General features: G+C 49.1%; 2 protein-coding genes across 3 annotated transcripts in view; both read left to right on the top strand.

Annotated features, from left to right (window-relative positions):
* GNAL (G protein subunit alpha L) overlaps positions 1-20,049 on the top strand; it is an 85,116-nt gene that overhangs the window by 62,407 nt on the left and 2,660 nt on the right. For both annotated transcript variants that reach the window (XM_047793669.1, XM_047793670.1), the window contains exons 6-11: positions 14,771-14,825; positions 15,907-15,980; positions 16,153-16,211; positions 16,715-16,835; positions 17,800-17,930; positions 19,443-19,510. In XM_047793669.1, coding sequence (XP_047649625.1) covers positions 14,771-14,825; positions 15,907-15,980; positions 16,153-16,211; positions 16,715-16,835; positions 17,800-17,930; positions 19,443-19,510 — 508 coding nt within the window. The remainder of the gene's footprint in view (positions 1-14,770; positions 14,826-15,906; positions 15,981-16,152; positions 16,212-16,714; positions 16,836-17,799; positions 17,931-19,442; positions 19,511-20,049) is intronic.
* On the top strand, positions 7,476-9,149 carry CHMP1B (charged multivesicular body protein 1B). The gene has a single exon (XM_047793679.1). It carries the CDS (start codon positions 7,613-7,615, stop codon positions 8,210-8,212), a length of 600 nt encoding a protein of 199 aa, XP_047649635.1. The 5' UTR covers positions 7,476-7,612; the 3' UTR covers positions 8,213-9,149.

Genomic DNA, 20,049 nt, shown 5'->3' with positions numbered 1-20,049 from the left:
ATGAGGGTGGGTCCAAGCTTATGAATAGTGGACTTTCACAAGGACACCCATTTTCTCCGGTCCTGAAGTCTCTCTCAACTTTTCATTTCTAAGCAACTCCTTTCTCAAACATAGTTGGCAAATGAAAGCCGCAATGGTTAGTTGGGGTTTTTTTCTTTTTCTTTTTTTGCTCTTTTGTGTGTGTGTGTGTGCTTTTTAGGGCTGCACCAGCAGCATATAGAGGTTCCCAGGCTAGGGGTCTAATTGGAGCTACAGCTGCCGGCCTACACCACAGCCACAGCAATGCCAGATCTGAGCTGCATCTGTGACCTACACCACAGCTCATGGCAATGCTAGATCGTTAACCCACTGAGTGAGGCCAGGGATCGAACCTGCAACCTCGTGGTTCCTAGTTAGATTCATTTCCGCTGCACCACGACGGGAATGCCAGGTTTTTATAGAGGTTATCATAGTTCAAGAAATGTAAAAGATAACTCCCAGAAGAGGGAAGAGTATTTGTAAATTATGTATCTGATAAGTTACTTATATCCACAATATATGAAGAATTCTCAACCCAATAATAAAAAGATAAATAGCCCAGTTTTAAAATGAGCAAAAGATTAGATGAAACATTTCACCAGTAGGGTATATAAATGGCCATAAGCTATGAAAAATGGTCACTATCACTGGCCATCAGAGAAATGCAAATCGAAACCACAATGAGATACCACTGCACCCCCTAGTTTGCCTAGAATCAAAAAGTCAGATAAAAACTAATGTTGGTGAATGATGCAGAAAAGTTGGAACTTTCTTATACTGCCAGTAGAAATGTAAAGTGGCACAGCCACTTTGGAAAACAGTCTGGCAGTTGTACAAAAAGTTAAATGTAGAGTTACCACATGACCCAGCAATTCCTAGGTATATACCAAAGAGCACTGAAAACATGCATCTGCACCAAAACTTCTAGACAGATGTTCACAGCAACAGTACTCATAATAGCCAAAGAGCAGAAACAACCCAAATGCCCATCAGCTGGTAGATGGATAAACAGGCTGTGGTCTGTCTGTGCAATGGAATAGTACTCAGCCATAAAAAGGAACGAAGTGCTGACACAGATACATCATGGGTGAACCTCGAAGACATAATGTGAAGTCAAAGAAGCCAAACACAACAGGCCACATGTAGTGTGATTCCATTTATATGACATGCACAAAACAAATATTTCTGTAGAAACACGAAGTAGAGTCACACAGGGATGAGGGGAGTTGAGGGGCAGATGACTGCTTAATGGGCACCAGGTGCCCTTTTGGAGTGATGCAAATTCTAAAAGTGATTGTGGAGTGGTTGCACAACTTTGGATGTACAAAAAAAAATGTTGAATTGTGCTCTTTAAATGCACCTTGAGACCTCCCTGTTGCACCTGGCTTGTTAGATCAATTTGGACACCTCAGTAAAATTAACATGGAGATTGTTGATCATTTGAATCTGCCTAATTTCAGGGCCTTTCTATTTAACCCCAAGGAAAAAGGCAGAAAGAGAGACTCCGTTCAACAGCAGCAAGTGACTGCTTCCACAGGAGTCAGTGCTCCTCACCCCTGTGAGTGAGTCAATGCCCCATCTCACCTGTGTGCTTGGGGAGCATGGCCTCAGTGCAGGTACACTGCCCAGAGCATTCGGGGTAAGAACCAGCTTCAGACCCTGCATATTTTTACTTTGCCTTTTTAAAATCAGCTTAAGAGAGAAGAGAAATGGAGAAATAAAAATACTGATCCAGGAGTTCCTGTCGTGGCTCAGCAGAAACGAATCTGACTAGTATACATGAGGACACAGGTTTGATCCCTGGCCTTGCTCATTGGGTTAAGGATCCGCCGTTGCCATCAGCTGTGGTTAGGTTGCAGAGGTGGCTCGGATCCTGCGTTGCTGTGGCTGTGGTATAGGCCAGCACCTACAGCTCCAATTCAACCCCTAGTCTGGGGACCCCCATGTGCTGTGGGCACAGCCCAAAACGACAAAAAAAAAAAAAAATACTGATTCAAAATACAGTTTCCATGCTGAAAATGTTATAGTATCTCTTAAAAACTGTCTTTAAAGAAATGAATGGGAAACTTTTATAAAAATTTCCTTCCATAGGATTTTGAGTTGTTCTCCATACCATGCCCAACACAGTAACATCTTAAATATTTGTCGAATGAATAACTAAGTCTAATCAGGCTTTTTAAACTCTCCCTTCTGGATGGGTCAGTGAGCCACTGCTGACTGTTCCCCACTGTGCATGGAACAAAGCCCAGCATGTAGTCCATGTTCAAAAGCCCTGTTATGGAGTTCCCTAATGGCACAATGGGTTAAGGATCCATTGTTGTCACTGCAGCAGCTTAGACCACTGCTGCAGCATGAGTTCGATCCCTGGCCTAGGAACTTCCGCATGCTGCGGCTATGGCCAAAAAATTTTTTGTAATTAAAAATAACAAAAATCACCTGTTAAATGAATAGACTTTTATAACTCCCTTTTCTGCGCTCTCTGCTATTTCTCATCCACCATTCTCATGTATACAGAAAGAATCATTCTCTAGAGCTCAGATAAAGGCACAATATCTGTTCATAGCAGCGTTATTCACAATCACCAGCAAGTGGAAGCAATGCAGCTGTCCATCATATGATGAATGGCAAAGCAGAGCGTGGTCTGTGTAAACGAGGGACTGGTGTGCAGCGTGATGGAGTGAGGTGCTGGATTCCTGGTGGCACTCGCCTCCTTTAGAGCAGAAGTTATCACTCAGAGAAGGCGGAATGCACTAATAAATACACGAGTACTTCCCTCCTTCCTGTAAACGGCAGGAGTGTGTGCACAGTATCAAGACGTGGAATTACAGCCTCTGAAACACGGTTCAGGGCGGGAAGGAGCTCCCCTTTGATAATTTCATGTCGGAGGAGGCTTTCAAAGAAAGGAAGTGAAACTTTCCTTTAGACAGTACATACGGCAGTGGTTAGAATTAAATATCTTCCTTACACCAAACCCCAGTGATCACATGATAGACTCCCCAATGTCAACCGCAAGCTGCCTTTTGGATACTAGCTTCACTCTGTTCTTCCCGGACCATACTGAGTGCAGATGGCACCGCCGTTTGCTTGCGAATAGCATCATTCCTGTAACCAGTGAGGCACATGGGAGGCAGTGTTTCCTCCTGCTCTGCATGGCTCTGAGCCTCCAGGGCTGAGGCATTATTTCTGTGAAGAAGGCATGAAGGATTCCTCGTACCTCGTACCTTGTACCTGCTCCTGGATGGGGCCGAGGACGACCTCACTTTGCTTTGACTCTGCTAAGATGTGCACAGTGATTAGACAGTCTTGTAAAATCAACAAGACTAAACAGATCATTTTCCCAAAAAAGGATATGTTTTATTATCCTCAATGGGCCATGTTTAAGGACATCTCACATCCCTCTGAAATAAGAAACAGCATGAGGGGAGCAGAGGGAGGCCCGTTCCTAACTTCGGCTCTTCTCTGACCCATAGTGTGAGCTGAGCCACAAGGCAGGAAGTCTCTGGATCAGGAAGGCCTCAGTTTACCCTGTCCCTCGCAAGCTCCTGCCTGAGGACAGCTTCCTCATCAGGACCTGAGGAGGTGGCGGGACCAGTGGGGACAGTGCTGTCACAGGCATGTGATGGGAGGGTCACCAGCTGTTTCCCAGGTGGATACAATCTGTGCTATTTCCCGACTTTATTTCAAGTAAAAGGCAGTGAAGAGTTTGCTGTTGAAGTTCCTGTTGAGGCTCAGCAGGCTAAGAACCTGACTAGTAGCCATGAGGACACAGGTTCGATCCCTGGCCTCACTCAGCGGGTTAAGGATCTGGCGTTGCTGTGAGCTGTGTGTAGACCGGCAGCTGCAGCTCGGATTCCACTCCTAGTCTGGGAGCCACAGGTATGGCTGTAAAAAAGAAAAAAAAAAAATCCTACCTCGTTTAGACCACAGGTGTTCACTGTCTCAGAGAAACTGCACACTACCACAGTAATGACACAAGTGTCCAGGTGGGAAGAAGTGTCCTGATTTGTGACAGGGTTTTTTACATTCTGAATAGAAGTTTTAAATTACTTGTAGTAGGATTCATTAAGTTATAGCTGAGTTCTCATCCTGTTTTGCTCCCTAACTAAAGATAGCAGCTTACACGAACAAAACCTTCGTTTTGGCACCGAAGCTTAATTGCAGCTCCTTCTTGAACAAAATGAATTGCCTTGCTCAGCCTTACGTGGGCCCTAACGGCAGAGAACAACTTCCTTTACATGGACAGAGTGGGTTCAAGGAGACCAAAGAGGACTCAGAGTGGTTCCCAGAACATGAGGCCACTAGCTCAGGTCCTCTCTGATCTGTGGCTGTGGCTACTTTAAATCACTTGACCTACTTAAGCTTAATTTAACTGTGACAAGATGCTACTTAAAAGCTGTGTCTCGTGGCAGGTCAGGCACAGCATCAAGATAGGCTGTTTATCGTCCCAGGAGCAGCAGTAAGGGGCACAGGGCTGTGTCCCCACCCCGCCCCAGACACTCTTACACAGAGGGAGCTGGCTGAGGAGGACAGAGAGGGCTGTGGCGCACAGCAGACTGACTGCCAAGGGCACATGGTAACTGTTTTTCACCTGTGGCTTGTAAGCTGAATGTTCAAGTTTAAGGGGGAAAAAGCTGGTGTGAGAACCGCCAGCCGCCTGGAGAGCAGTCCCCTTTGCAGCCTGGCCAGCGTGAGTCCTATCCGTCTCCTCCAGATGCGTGATCATGAAGTCCCTTCCACCTTCCAGTCCGCAGGATGACTTGTTTCCCACCAGGCAGCTGCTAAAGATCCAGCATCAGTGTGTATGTGGGGAATCAGCTTTTCTTAAGAAGGGCAAAGTGGCGTATTAGAGATTCCCAGTGAAGAAGGGGAAGGGAGATTGGGGACAGGGGGACAGGCACGTTTCACAGACCAGGAAATACCCCTGGTCTTTGTTTTCCTGCCATAGCTCTGTAGTCTCTGCTTATACTGGTCTTTCCCTTAGGCAGGGACCCCGCGGAAGGAGTAGATTTCCTTCCTACAGACTGTTCTGTAAACGGAGGAGAAATGTTGAAACGGACACAGGCACCATTTCGGCTGAATCTGCTCTGCAGGCTCCACATGAGACTTGACAGCACCCATCACAGATTGCCAAGGAAAAGGCCATTTAAACCACACATTTTTTCCTCTTAGTAACTGACAATGAATCTCTACAGAGTGTTTCAGGGATTTTTTTTTTTTAAGGAATTCTGCGGTGTACACCCTTTTGGTCTGTTTCTTTTGTTCTCGTTAAGTTTTTAGGATGTATTTGTGCTTTGAGGACAGTTGTAGCTGCTTGTTTCCATTACTATATAGTATTCGATTGTTAAAAATATATATGCCACAATTTATTTTTCTGTTTTGTCCACGGACAGTTGGGTTGTGCCCAGGTTTAGGCTAGGACATATCCTTTTGTACCTGGTGCACTCGTGCAAGCCTTTCTCTAAGCGGATAAGAGGAGGTGGAACTGGTGCTGGTAAGGGATGCGCATTTTACTTTATTAGGTAAAAAAGAGATTGTATCTGATGATACTCCCACCAGCAGTGAGTAAGCGTCCCCATGACTTCAGGTCTTGGCCAAACACGCTATTTTGAGACTTTACATGAATTATTTTAATTCAGAGGTTTTTTTGTCTTGTTTTTGTTGTTGTTGTTGTTGTTTTTAATGCAATGGTGTTGAGCAGCCTCCCCCAGTGGCAAGAACTGATGAAGGCACTTCTGTTAGCTGCTAGGTCTTCCCCTTCTAGTTTTACAAACAGGAAACTGAGGCCTAAGGAAGTGAGGTGATCTACACTGGGTCGCACAAGTAATCACACAGCTTTGCCAGCAGGACTGGTGCCCAGTCAGTACCACACTCGGGCTGCCCCCTCCTGCTTTCATGTTGCTTCCTTTGTTGGGAAAGTCCAAAATCTGCCATTGCTGTTTTCTGAATCAGATGGCTCTTTATTGCAGAGAGAACTGGGAAGGAGTGGGGAGGCCCCTCCTCCCCCCGTGGATGTCTGGGCACTGGGAACATTGATTGACTCGGCGCCTCGCGTGGTCCATAGTATAAGAGGCACCCAAGGCCCCGGTGCCAGGAGGCCTGCCCAGTGTGCTGTGAGGAGGTGCAGTGTGCAGGGAGGCAGAGGGGTCCTGGAGAAGGCAGCTTTGAGGGGGGATCTCAACAGGCAGAGACAAGGTTGGGGGGAGAGGGGAGGGGGAAGCCCAGGCGGCAAGGACCATCCCATCTCGTCCACACCCACCGACCCACTGACACAAATGGCGCTTCAGACTGGCTTGACTGGGAGGGTGGGGACTGTGTGCGCTGTGTGCCTTGCTGCTCAGGTTTTGGAGCAAGAGTGTGACATAACCAGAGCTGAGCATTAGGAAAATGCATGGGACCACAGCACCCTTGGCAGACATCACAGGAGGCCCCCAGGGATACTGAGACTCCGGATTAAAACTGTCTCAAACAGAATGACTCAGAATTCACCTTCCACTTGGCTCTGTAGGGTAGGTTGGGCCTTTATAGGTTGTTATTGTGGAGGTGATGGTGGGGGAATCTTTCTAAAAGAAAAGAGCCACACCACATGTCACTGCCATCTGAAAGCCTGCACTTCTGAAGGGTGATGGTTCTGATCTATACCAGTGGGTATGGGTCCCAGTACTTCACCATCCTCTGCCTGCATAAATTTAAAATGACAATTTGGCCTGTCAAAGTGAAATGTGAGTGACGTGTCTTGGATATTTATAAAATATCAAATAGATAGAATCACGTCAGCAAAAGCTAGATCTTTTATTATTAAACCTCAGAAGGATTCTGGGATGGTAGTTGCTGGTAACTCGCCTACAGACTGACCTTCAGCCATGTCCTAGGTGAGGTGGTCCAAGGCCTGGAAGGTGTTTTCACCCACCGCAGTAAAAGGATGTCACAGGCTGCAGCCAGATTGTCCTCCAACACCAGGATGCGGGTCAGTTTTACAGCTTTCGTTGTTTTGTACTTTTAACTGGTAACGGCCCACGTTCCCCTGAGGAATTGGAGGTTGCAGGAGCAGATGGAAAAGGCTGTGGTCTGCCTACCTCGAGATAGCTTCCTGATTTCCAGCCTGGCCGGACACTGAGGCCACCAGATTTGAACATTTTTTACGTACAGGTCCGGACAGCCCTGTCCATGCCTAAGAAAGCATATGGACACGCATTTCTGTGCATTTACTTTAGTGCTTTTAACAACTGTGGGGGGCAGACAACACGCAACGCTCTCTGAACCTCAGCATCCGGCCAGCGGGGCCAAGGTCTGAGCGGTCCGGGCCCGGGAGCCCCGCCCCCAGCCCGGGAGCTCCGCCTCGGACCTCGCGTCCCGCGAGCCCCGCCCCTAGCCCGTGCGTCGTGCGTCCCCCGGGCCGGGGAGCCCCTCCCTGGCCCCACCCCCGGCCTGAGCGCCCAGGGCGCGCCCAGCGATGACGTCACCGCCGGCGCCGCGCTCGGCAGAAGCAGGAAGTGCGACCAAAACAAAGGAGCGGCGGCTAGGAGCAGACTCCCTCCTTTTGCCTCCTGCTGCGTCCACCTAGCCCTGGCAGCGGACCCCAAGGAGCCGTCCGACCATGTCCAACATGGAGAAACACCTGTTCAACTTGAAGTTCGCGGCCAAAGAACTGGGCAGGAGTGCCAAGAAATGCGACAAGGAGGAAAAGGCCGAAAAGGCCAAGATTAAAAAGGCCATTCAGAAGGGCAACATGGAAGTTGCGAGGATACACGCCGAGAACGCGATTCGCCAGAAGAACCAGGCGGTGAATTTCCTGAGAATGAGTGCGCGGGTGGACGCGGTGGCTGCCAGGGTCCAGACCGCCGTGACGATGGGCAAGGTGACCAAGTCGATGGCCGGTGTGGTTAAATCGATGGACGCGACGTTGAAGACCATGAATCTCGAGAAGATCTCCGCCCTGATGGACAAGTTCGAACACCAGTTCGAGACTCTGGACGTGCAGACCCAGCAGATGGAGGACACGATGAGCAGCACGACGACGCTGACCACTCCCCAGGGCCAGGTGGATATGCTGCTGCAGGAAATGGCAGACGAGGCCGGCCTCGACCTCAACATGGAGCTGCCGCAGGGCCAGACCGGCTCCGTGGGCACGAGCGTGGCCTCGGCGGAGCAGGACGAACTGTCCCAGAGGCTGGCCCGCCTCCGGGACCAGGTGTAACCGCCGAACCCGCACAGAGGTGTCCTGGCCACAGCCGCCTTCGGAAGACGGTTGCCCCACACTAGGAAGTCGGACCTCGCCCCAATGCCGAAATGCTCTTTACTTAAGATGCTTCTACCTTTGGGTTTACAAAGCTCTCCAGATACATTAAGTTACAGGCTTTTCTCCACTCTTAACTGGATTTCGAAGTTCTCGTGATGTGTATTTTTATAGCTGTCTCTTAACAGAACTAGTTAATTTGTCGGATATGACTCTTCCCCCAAAATTTGGTCAAAACTCTAATTCCCGGGTATTCACTTTTCTGCCCGAATTATAAGAATTGAAGGTTTTCTTAATGTTCTGTAATTAGAGTTGTAATTAGAGTTAATTTTCTGTATCTAGAGTTGACAGGTGGTGATTACTTGAACTGATTACAGGGCTATTAACCCCTCATTCAGAGACTTACTTAATGGACAATGCTATTCTGTGTATCCTTTGTTTTTCACCATCAAACCCGGACAGCAGTTGACTATTGATCTGTTCTCGTAACTTAACGCTAAAATTACTTTAGGACTTTCTGGCATAATACTCTTACTGTTTACGTTCTATAAATGTGTTTGTGTGGAAGTTGTCTTTTTATAAGTGGAAAAAAATGCCACGTAACTTCCATTTATTATGAGAGAAAATTGTTCATTTATGGTTTGGGATTTACAAAGTTTAACATGCGACAGTTTTTTCCAAATGAACTTCTCTCACACAATTCTAATTATCTTCCTATTTCAACACTTTAATTAGATATCTTTTAAAGTATGTGAATTAGCATGACAGTCCTATTACTCTAACATTGCCAAAGAACTGTTGGTTGGTTTGGGAAAGCCCTGGGACTGTGTGTTTCTAGGTTTTGTTTTTATTTTAATCAAAAATAGAAATAAAATTAGCACTGCATTTTAGGTTCTAATTATTTGCATTTATTATTTTGTCTTAAAACAACAACTCTTTAAAATCTTGGGAGTATCAATTGGAATGTTTTACTTAACCATGAGAATCACTTAAATATACATGCAGCTGTCTGGGAATCTAGGAAGGACAGGTAGTAGGGTTGGACCGTAGGCTTGACCCTCTCAGGCTGAAGCCCAGCTGTGCTGCCTTCCATCTTTCAGGAAAGGGGGTGTGTAAAGTAAAAGTGAAGAAATAAAGCCTGCAGCCACCGATTTTCATTTCCTCAAAACACGGAGAACAAAGACTTAACTTTTGCCTAGTATATTATGCAAGCATGTTGATCTAGGTTAAATATTTAATTCTTCACTAGAAGATTTCTCCAAGAGAGAATTCCCGCATTTCAGAAAAGAATTAAACTGATCTCAAGCCCTTTGAAAGATTCATAACCAAGTATTCACCATTACAATATGTCCTCCAGTGTGAATGCGTGTGTTTAAGGGGGGGAAAAACGAAGAGGTGCGTGCAAGTGAGGAATGACCCTCGTATTTAAATGTTGTCAGTCTGACTAGTTGTTGTTCCAGAGTGTTCCGTGAGGGACGCCTGACAGTCGGTCTCAATTCTTCTTGTCCCTTTTGGTGTCTCTGCTCATCCATAAGGTGGCACAGAGGCAGCTGTGTGTGAGCACAGCATGAATCCTAACCCTTCTTGAGACTGGAAAAAATTATTGCAGCTTAGGAAAATAGCTTAGTGTTGGTCCTTTGGTAAATTGAAGACCCTTTTGTAGTCCAGATATTCCCAACAAAATTAATATATTTTGTGAGATTAAACAATGATTATATATGCTTGAATTTTCTTAAAATATGTTCATTTCAAACTATATGAATGTACATTTTTATGAAACAGATATTTTCAAAAGTATACCAGGTCCGTGATTTACTTCCTCACTTTTGCAACTGATGAAATGCTGAAATGTAAACCATAGAAGTTTTGTCAAATAAATCATTTTAAACTGCATGTGATTGCATATGAATGTACATCCTGTTTAAAAAGCTATTTAAAGAAAAAGAACTCAGGGATTGATTTGGTTCAGAAAGCTTAGTATTTTTCCCAACTCACCCTTAGCACCTGAGTTTCTGTTTGGTTAGCACAGCATTTTCATGCGTATTTCTAGAAGCCCAAGTTATTACTTCTTTTTGTTTTTGTTTTTGTTTTTTGGCTGCCTTGTGGCACGTGGAGTTCCTGGGCCAGGGATCAGATCTGAGCTGCAGTTGTGACCTATGCTACAGCTGTGGCAATGCCGGATCCTTAACCCACTGTGACAGGCCAGGATCAAACCTGCATCCCAGTGCTCCAGAGATGCTGCTGATCCCACTGTGCCACAGCAGGAATTCCTATTACTTCTTTTTTTTTTTTTTTTTGGTTCTTAGGCCACACTCCTGGCATATTGGAAGTTCCCTGGCTAGGGGTCGAATCTGAGCTTACAGCTGCTGCCCTATGCCACAGCCACAACAACACGGGATCCAAGCTGTGTCTGCAACCTACACCACAGGTCATGGCTATGCCGGATCCTTAACCCACTGAGCAAGGCCAGTCCTCATGGATACTAGTCAGATTCGTTTTTGCTGCACCAGAGTGGGAACTCCCCCTATTACTTCTTTACTGAAATAGTTTCTTCATGGCAACAAGATTCTTCCTTGTGTTGCAACTTCCGGAGGTGAAGAATTTCCAAAAGGATCCAAGTGAAACATACCAAAGAAATGGTTAATCTTCCATGTGAATACTGATAGAATCCTTATGATCATTTCTCCGTTTTATCTTACTGTCTTGAAATGCAGTTTCTAGATGGATGTAGAATAAACTTTTAGTTAATCTTATGAGCTACTTAGTTTACGTCAGTTCAGATGCCAGGTGCACTATTGGAGATCGTTCTTGCTAAAGCTACTCTTCCTGCAGGAGTGTTTGTGCATCTGAGCCTGTCAGGCGGAGGGCACCAGGTGCCCTACCTGCTGTCTTTGATTTGGAGAAGAGCCACCTAAAAAAAAGCACCCAGCTGAGCCTTATTAATTGAACGTGGGCTCGGAGTCAGCCAGACAATCTCACCTTGCTGAGCAGAGTCCTCTGCAACCAGCACGACACCCTCTTGGAGGCATTTCTGTAGCCAGATTCCCCCAGGACATTGAGCAAACTGATGAGCTGGCTCCCCCAGTGTTTTTCTTCTAATTAGCTGGTAGGAATGAGCTCTAGGCCTGCCTGGTTTCCTAGGGTTTGTTTCCTATAGCAAAACGGTACACAATCCCAGGGTGTCAGTGTCCCCAGCTCGGTGGGCTCCTGGCCACACCCAGAGCCCACCGATGCCAAGGGCAGGGCCAAGACGTATGGCACTGTGTCCTCTTCCTCCGAGCGTTTCTCCAGATTGAGGCCTCTGCTGCAGCACATCAGGGTTACACCTCCTCCCTCCTGCCCAGTTTGGTCAGGACAGACACTAACCCATGTTTATTCAGAATGGTGGGATACAGCAAAGGATTTAGACTGTAGAAAGGGAAATACACAAGTGTACGCAGGAGTGAACATAAGATGAGTGCTCTTTACACACTTGTGTTTTCTACTTCAACTGATACAAAGGAGGTAAGTCACCACATAAGGTGTGTTGCATGCACATCAAATCATGAAACAGTAACAGCATGTTGGATAGGATTATAGTGACCTGAGGGTTAAAACTGGCTTCATGTTTTTACTTCTTTTTTAAGAAACATTGGTGTATCAGATTATGTAAATTTCATGTTTATAACATTTGGTTTCTACTTCTGCCTACAACAGTAGCTCACCACCAAAAATTTAGTTTCCACCCATCCCCATAGTCCATCTCCTTCATCCACTTCACCCTCCCTCCCCCCGATCCTTCCCTGCTGAGAACCACCACTCTGTTTTCTGTATCTATGGGTTGGGTTGGGTTTGGTTTGGTTTGTTCATTTATTTAGGGTTTTCGGTTTTTTATATTCTACACATGAGTGAAATCATATGGCATTTTCTTTCTCTGTCGACTGACCTCACTTAGTATAATACCCTCAAGATCCATCTGTGTTGTCACAAATGGCAAGATTTCCTTTTTATGGATGAATAATATTCCATTGTGTATACATACCACATCTTTATCCATTCACCTGGACTTTTAGATTGTTTCCCTGTCTTGGCTATTGTAAATAGTGCTGCTATGAACATAGGGATCCAGAGACTGTCTTGAATTAGAATTCATTTTCTTTGGATAGACACCTGAGTGGAACTGGTGATTCATATAGTTGTTCTGTTTTCAATTTTTTGAGGAACTTCCTTACTGTTTTCTGAAGTGGCTGCACTAATTTACATTCCCACCAACAGTGCACAAGGGTTCCTTTTTCTCCACATCATCACAGCACTTGTTATTTCTTACTTTTGATAAGAGCCATTCTAGAAGCAGGCGTGAGGTGATTTCTCATTGTGGCTTTGATTTGCATTCCCTTGATGGTTAGCAATGTTGGGCATCTTTTCACGTGCCTGTTGGCCATCTTTGGGAAAATGTATCCTTGGAAAAAATGGCTATTCAGTTCTTCTGCCCATTAATAAATCAAGTTGGTTTTTTTAATTGTTGAGTCACATGAGCTCTTGGTACATTGTAGTTATTAGCCCCTTATGAGATACATGATCTACAAATATCTTCTCCCATTTGGTAGGCGGCCTTTTGTTTTGTTGGTGGTTTCCTTCACTGTGCAGAATCTTTTTAGTTTAGTCCCATTTGTTTATTTTTGTTTTTGTTTCCCTTACCTGAAGATATCATAAGATATTGCTAAGAACAGTGTCAAGGAGCTTACTGCCTGGGTATTCTTTTCTGAGAATTCTGTGGTTTGAGGTCTTACATTCAAGTCTTCATTCCGTTTGAGTTTGATTTTATGTAGGGTGTGAGATCATGGTCTAGTCTGATTCTTTTCTATGTAGCTGCCCAGTTTCCCCAGCACCAGTTCCTAAAGAGACTGCTTTTCTCCAGTGTATGTTCTTTGCTCCTTTGTCATAAACTAATTGTCCAAATGTGTGTGGGTATTTTTCTGGGCTTTCGATTCTGTTCTATAGCATTGGCTTCTTAGAAAAGGTTGAGTTCAATCTGAGGCTTCAAGAAAAAAAAAAAAGTTGGGAATCACGCAAAGGTCTGAAGAGCTGAAAACTCCATGACTGGAGTGGAGGGTTTGACATCAGGACCAAGGAAGAGATGGACAGACTGCAAAAGGCCGGGAGGCTGGCTTTGGTGTGGACTTCACCCTGGGGAAGGAGCAGGAGGGACATGAGTCATCAGGTGTGCTGTCTGGTGATGGCAGAGGACACCCTAGGGCCAGAAGGAGGAGGCTGGGTGCTTCTCAGAGTCCAGGGGCACAGGGTTCTTTAGCTGTGCTGGCCTGAGGGCCACCTCCTCTGTGTCCTGGGTCTCGAGTGTGACATCTCACCACCCCCGAGCTCCTCCAGCTCTGGTGCTTGACCACCTGACGGGCATCGGGAACATCTCCCAGAGCATCATCTGAATTGTTGCTCTACACCCTGACCACAGCAGACGGGCAGCCAAAGGCGGTGTGGGACTGCCTTGTCGTCCGCTGTGGTGCCCTTGTCCCTGCCCCTTCCCTCCTTGCTCTCTGTGAGAGGACATCCCTGACTAGGCGCTCTTGCCCCATCAGAGACACATGGGTGGGGGACCAGCATCCAGGCACCCCGGGGGCATTGGCCCTGCAGCAGGAAGGAGTTATCATGGCCAAGGGTGTGAGGCAGCCTTGCTGTGTCTTCAGCCTCCCTCTTGCCCATCTGTGAGCCCCTCCGGGGCCTGCAGTGCTGGTGAGGGGACCATGTGGACATGGGGAAGTGACACCAGCACAGAGGCTGGAAGACCCACCATCCCTTTACTTCAGGACCTGGTAGTGGCCCCAAACCTTCCAGTTGGGGAAGTCAGGCCGTGTCCAGGTCATATCCACTCTCCCCAGGGCTGGACATGCTCAGCCAGGAGAGCGCAGGCCACTGAGAGCCCCTCCTGGTCTCACTCGCTCTGCTGCCGCTCCCTCCAGGCCCTTGCTCACTGGTCACCAGTCTCCGAGTCTTCCTGTGTCCTTTGTAGGCTGGGTCTCTCTGCCACCTGCTTACCTGGCTCTCAGCCTTGGGAGAGGGGAGAGCCGTTCATCCCACAGAAGACATGCGGGGGGCCGGGAGCTGGGGAAGCTGGCCAGCAAGGCAGACCTGCCCCGTGGGTCCCACATTTGTAGGGAGAGACAGATGATGAACAGATAAACAAATCCACGTCAAACTTGTCAGGCCCTGTGAGAGCTGCTAGGAAAAGAAGGCAGGGCTGGTGTGGGTTGTGGGGGCACCATTTGAGAGGAGGCGCAGGGATAGCATGGGCATCAGGTTCTGTCCCCCCCATCCTGGACCCAGACCCCCCAGTAGCATCACCCTACACAGGGCGGGACGAGGAAGAGAGGGCTGAGGTCAGGACACAGACCTGCTGGGGAGATGCGTGTTCAGAAAAGAAAGTGGATCCTGGGGCTCCTGGGCTGCGGGGACCCCACACGGTCACCTGCCCCAAGCCTGGGGCGTCCTCAGGGCAACACTTAGCGCGTGTGGCTTTCCTTGCAGCTTCCTGGAGAGAATTGACAGCGTCAGCCTGGTGGACTACACGCCCACGGACCAGGTAGAAGCGGGACGAGGGGTGGGGGTTCCTGGTCACTCAGCGATTGTTCAGCACACAATCCTTAGAAGAAGCACCCTGAAGACTGTGTGCGATGCTCAGCACACCCCATTTTGCCCCCGACTTACTGCTCTAAAACTCCCGGCTTTCCAAACTGCACATCTCCAGATAATTCCATGTGCAGAATAGGATTCTCCTGCCCCTTCCTCCTGGAACTGTCGACAGAAAAACCAAGCTCTATGTTCACTTCTGATTTGGACCCAGTACTGGGTCCCACATACCAGAGCTTTCAGGGTCTCCCTTGGGTTGAAGCTGAGCTGGGGAAGTATGCCCTGCACCCCAGTGTGCATTGGTAGGCAGCAGAGGGGACCGTCTCTGCCCCCACCTTTGACCCTCAGGCATCTGCAGACTCAGAGCCCCCTGCCTTGCTCAGCACGGAAGCTCTCAGATGCCCCTAGAGCTAGTGAACCCCCAGGTCAGAGGTCTCCACTCAGACTGACCCTCCCTCCCCCTCCTGGAGGCCTTCTGCTCTCTACACCCCGAGATTGAGCCCTTTGCTGTCCCCGAGGCCATCCCTCTGTGAAGCCAGTCCCCGGAGCCTGGAGTTCCCCTCGAGTCTAACACTTCATCCTGCTAAGAGGGGCGGCCAATCAACACGCTGATGAGGGACAGGGTTGGCTGCTTTGTGAAACTGCATGGCTTTCTCCTCCCCCTGGGGACACATCATCTTGTATCTGAGAGACCAGAAATATGAGGAGAGAGTAAAAAGGGCCAGCATCCTGGCCAGAACAATGCAGAGTCGCTTCCTTTGGTTTCTCACCCCAGGGACCCTGGCCGGGAGTGGGCAGCAGGACACGGTGTCAGGAGGAAATGTTCCTGAGTGGTTTGGTCTCCAAGACCAAACCAGCATCTTCATGTGACTTTCTCCAGGGAGAGAGACAGCGTTTATCTGAGCTTTTAGTTCTTGTCTCTCTCACGACACAAGGAATCGCTGTTTGAGATGCTTGGTGACTAGGGCTGACCCAGGCTTTCCTTCTGTGGACTCTGGGAGGTCACCTGCTTTGCTTGTTTTCTTTACCCCCAGGACCTGCTCAGATGCAGAGTTCTGACCTCAGGGATTTTTGAGACACGATTCCAAGTGGACAAAGTCAACTTCCAGTAAGTGTGCGGGCAGGAGCCTCCGAGGGGCCGCCCTGAGACCCGCATTGCTGCCAACCCCAGGGCGCGGTCAGCGCAGGGAAGAGGCACCCTAGCAGGGCCCCCGGGCGGAGGGACAGCAAAGGTGGCACATCCCCCTCCCCTGATAACTGCCGGCTGTGTTCTCCCCCAGCATGTTTGATGTCGGAGGCCAGAGGGACGAGAGGAGGAAATGGATCCAGTGCTTCAACGGTGATTCTGCACCCACTCATGATGGGCAGGACTCCCACTCACCCCACTGCTGTGTTTAAGGAGCTGTCACTGGGCGCAGCCACGAGTGCCTTAAACACAGGCCCCATAAATATGCTGGTCAGAGAGTTCTCATTGTGGCTGAGCAGCAGCAAACCTGACCAGTATCCATGAGGACACGGGTTCAATCCCTGGCCCCACTCAGTAGGTTAAGGATCCAGCATTGCCGTGAGCTGTGGTGTAGGTCAGCAGCTGCAGCTCTTAATTCAACTCCTCACCTGGGAACGTCCATATGCCACAGGTGTGGCCCTAAAAAGACAAAAAAATAAACAGGGAGGTCAAGCATCCCGGGTTCACGTGATCTTTGGGCTGTTCCTGAGCCGGCCAGTCTCCCACACCCGCTTTTCCCCGGGGTCCCGGGGTGTGGGGCACTCCGAAGCGCACTTTACCGTCACCGCTCTGCCTGCATAACTGAGGTGCCCCTTCTCCCCCCTCCTCCCACCAAGACGTCACCGCCATCATCTATGTGGCCGCCTGCAGCAGCTACAACATGGTGATCCGGGAGGACAACAACACCAACAGGCTGCGGGAGTCCCTGGACCTCTTCGAAAGCATTTGGAACAACAGGTGAGGAAGGCGCGGCGCCACCCTCCCTGGACTTGAAGTGGATGCCCCCCGGCTCCCTTTCGAGCCTGCTCTCCAGGGCCGCCCTTCCCTGCCATATGTCCTGCAAGCCGTAGCAAGCACCTCCTTTGGTCTCTCTGATGTAGGGGACATTCCTGGGTTAACGCTCCTGCAAGAACATACAAATCTCTGCTTTGAGAGCCTGAGACAGTTCAAAGTTGGTTTTGTTTGGTTTTAAAATTCGGGGGGAGGGGAAAGAGTTCCTGTTGTGCCTCAGTGGTTAATGAATCTGACTAGGAACCATGAGGTTGCAGGTTCGATCCCTGGCCTCGCTCAGTGGGTTCAGGATCCAGAGTTGCTGTGAGCTGTGGTGTAGGTCACACACGCAGCTCGGATCTGGCATTGCTCTGGCTCTGGTGTAGGCCGGTGGCTACAGCTCCGATTAGATCCCTAGCCTGGAACCTCCATATGCTGCGGGTGCGGCCCTAGAAAAGACAAAAGACCAAAAAAAAAAAAAAAATCAGTGGGCACCCAATCAGAGCATCCATAATAACTGGATGACCCCTGAGCCCATCCCTGGGCATGTCAGCACAGTGACAGATCCCCAGTCCCCAAACACCAGCTCCTCGGCCCAGAGCCCCAGATGCACTGTGTGACCAGCTCGTGAGTCGTCCCTTTTGTGGTCAGAGTTTTAAGTTCTCCTGCTCTTTTGACTCTTTGTTACTAAATTACACCACAGATACGGAGAGTTTACTCCCTGCGGGAACCTCGGCTTTGGTGCGGGTGAACGTGGGTCCCCGTGGAGCGGATCACCCCCTGGGAATGTTTACCTTGTGAGGGTCTTGCTCACAACGGGACGGTGGGAGCCGAGCTCCTGGGGTTTCAGGGAGTTCAGCCAGTTCCGGCAGGCTGTCCTCTGGCGGACGCCCCACGACAAACCCGCCTGTGTGCGTGCTTCTCCTTCCAGGTGGTTACGAACCATCTCCATCATCTTGTTCCTGAACAAGCAGGATATGCTGGCGGAAAAGGTCTTGGCAGGGAAATCAAAGATTGAAGACTATTTCCCGGAGTATGCAAATTACACTGTTCCGGAAGACGGTAAGCTTCCAGAACAAGTGTTTCTCCGTGAAGGAAAAGAACTATCTTTTTTCAGTAGCCCTGGAGCTGTAATTCCAGAAGTTCTAACGAATCTAGAAAATTCAGGTCATTTGGACCAATCCTCTCCCTGCAGTACTAGAGTAAGTAAGACGTCCTGTGGGCCCATCTGTAAGGATTTCGAGTTTGACAAGGTCCACACTAAGCAGGAGGGGGAGGAGCAGCGTGCTGAGAGTGTGGTTTTTGGAGAAAGCTCTGCGTCACGGGGCCCCAGGTTGGTCTGCATGGACCTGTCTGCTGACCCCGCACAGTGACCCATGCAGGAGCCACTCAGGGGGGCCTGTGGGGACAGGGCAACAGCGACCTCTGCCCAAGCCCCTGCCTTGCTGAGATCTGTCTCCAGGGATGACTTTGGCCACAGCACAGTGACTTCATCGGGTGACCAGCCAGCCTGGGACATTGGGGGCTTCTGGGCCCTGAGACTCAGTGCTGAGCCAGGAAATCCCCATCCAGCAAACCCAGAGGAGGCAGGAACCCATTTCCAGTGGCTGCTCCTGGGCTTTCAGTGCATCTGGGCCACCAGAGTCTCGAAGGAGGGATTTGCTTACGGCTAAATACCACCACTTCTACTAGACGAAGCAGAGTGAAAGGGACTTTCCCAGAAACTTCCATTAACATGAAGCCCATCTTGACTTTTGCACTCACCTTGCCCAGCCCTGCGGGTTTTTCTGTGCCTCCTCCCCCCAACCCCCTGCCCTCTGCCCCCAGCTGCCCTGCTGCTGGAGCTCCATCCAGTGTCCTGGCTGCCCTCACCCCGTCATCAGCACCTTTCCTTGGAAAAGTCTCAGGAAGGGCTGGGAGTCCAAGTGGCCACCCTGATCACTGTCACCAGGGGCTGCAGTAGGAGCAGAGGTGGAGCCCCAAGAACAAGGCTCACAGCCTCTCCAGGGAGGGGCTTGGCAGGTGCAGGGGGGCAGGGGGAGGAGGAAGGCAGTGGGATGCTTTCATTTGATTTGAATGGAAGTTGTTGCCCCTCCACCGAAACAAAGCTTTATCAGGGTGACGAACAGCTGTTCAATGAAAATGCTCTGGGATGGAGTTCCCGTGTGGCACAGCAGAAATGAATCCGACTAGGAACCATGAGGCTGCAGGTTCGATCCATGGCCTCACTCAGTGGGTTAAGGATCCGGTGTTGCTGTAAGCTGGTGGCGTAGGTCGCAGATGCGACTCGGATCTGGTGTTGCTGTGACTGTGGTGTAGGCTGACAGCTGTAGCTCCGATTAGACCCCTAGCCTGGGAACTTCCATGTGCCGAGGGTGCAGCCCTAAAAAGACAAAAAGAGACAAAAAACAACAACAAAAAATGCCCTGAGAGAAGAGAGACAGCGGTCACATTTGAGCCTCAAGCCTGGCCAACATGTCACAGGGCTGTCCACTGCTATCAGGCCTCTCACGTTTCCATCATGCTCTGTCTGCTTCACGTCACTCACATAAAATTCCCTTTGATCTTCTGCAGCAACACCAGATGCAGGAGAGGATCCCAAAGTCACGAGAGCCAAATTCTTCATCCGGGACCTGTTCTTGGTGAGCAGCTTCAGTGCCCATTGTTTCCCTGCCACGTCAGGGTTACAGTGTTCTTTGCAGGCTGCAGATGTGCACCCTCTCACCACCTCATTTAATCCCCTAAAGATGAGAGATACGAGCAGGTGCCATATCCTCATCTCACAGCCGAACTGGCAGGCTCTGAGAGGTCAGCTTCTGACCTCAGGTCACACAGCTTCCCTGCAGGAACAGGCAGGACTCTCTCCCCGCAGTGGACGGACCCCAGGGCAGCACTGAGATGGCCAGGCCCTGTGCATGTGGTGTTTTCCAAAAAGGAAAGAGTCCTTGAGCAGAGTCTGAAACATCAGCTCCTGTGCTGGGTGTGGTTCTTCCTCAGGTCAAGGTGAACGTGGAAATGGACTTGCTTACGTTCAGACACTCCCTTTTTGAAAAAACGTTTTACTCTGAGATGATTTCACACTTACGTAAAAAGTGAAAGAATTGCACAGATGACTTCCACACACTCTTCACCCAGATGGGCCAAATGGTCAAATTCTGCCACATGTGCTTTATTTTTTTCT

The sequence above is a fragment of the Phacochoerus africanus genome, chromosome 8, assembly GCF_016906955.1.
Source record: "Phacochoerus africanus isolate WHEZ1 chromosome 8, ROS_Pafr_v1, whole genome shotgun sequence".
Taxonomy (NCBI): Eukaryota; Metazoa; Chordata; class Mammalia; order Artiodactyla; family Suidae; genus Phacochoerus; species Phacochoerus africanus.
The sequence above is the reverse complement of the archived record's forward strand: the minus strand, read 5'-3'. Positions and strand labels throughout refer to the sequence as shown.

What these genes read in the sequence shown, in the direction of transcription:
- CHMP1B (XM_047793679.1), top strand. Translation starts at nt 7,613, where the DNA reads ATGTCCAACATGGAGAAACACCTGTTCAACTTGAAGTTCGCGGCCAAA.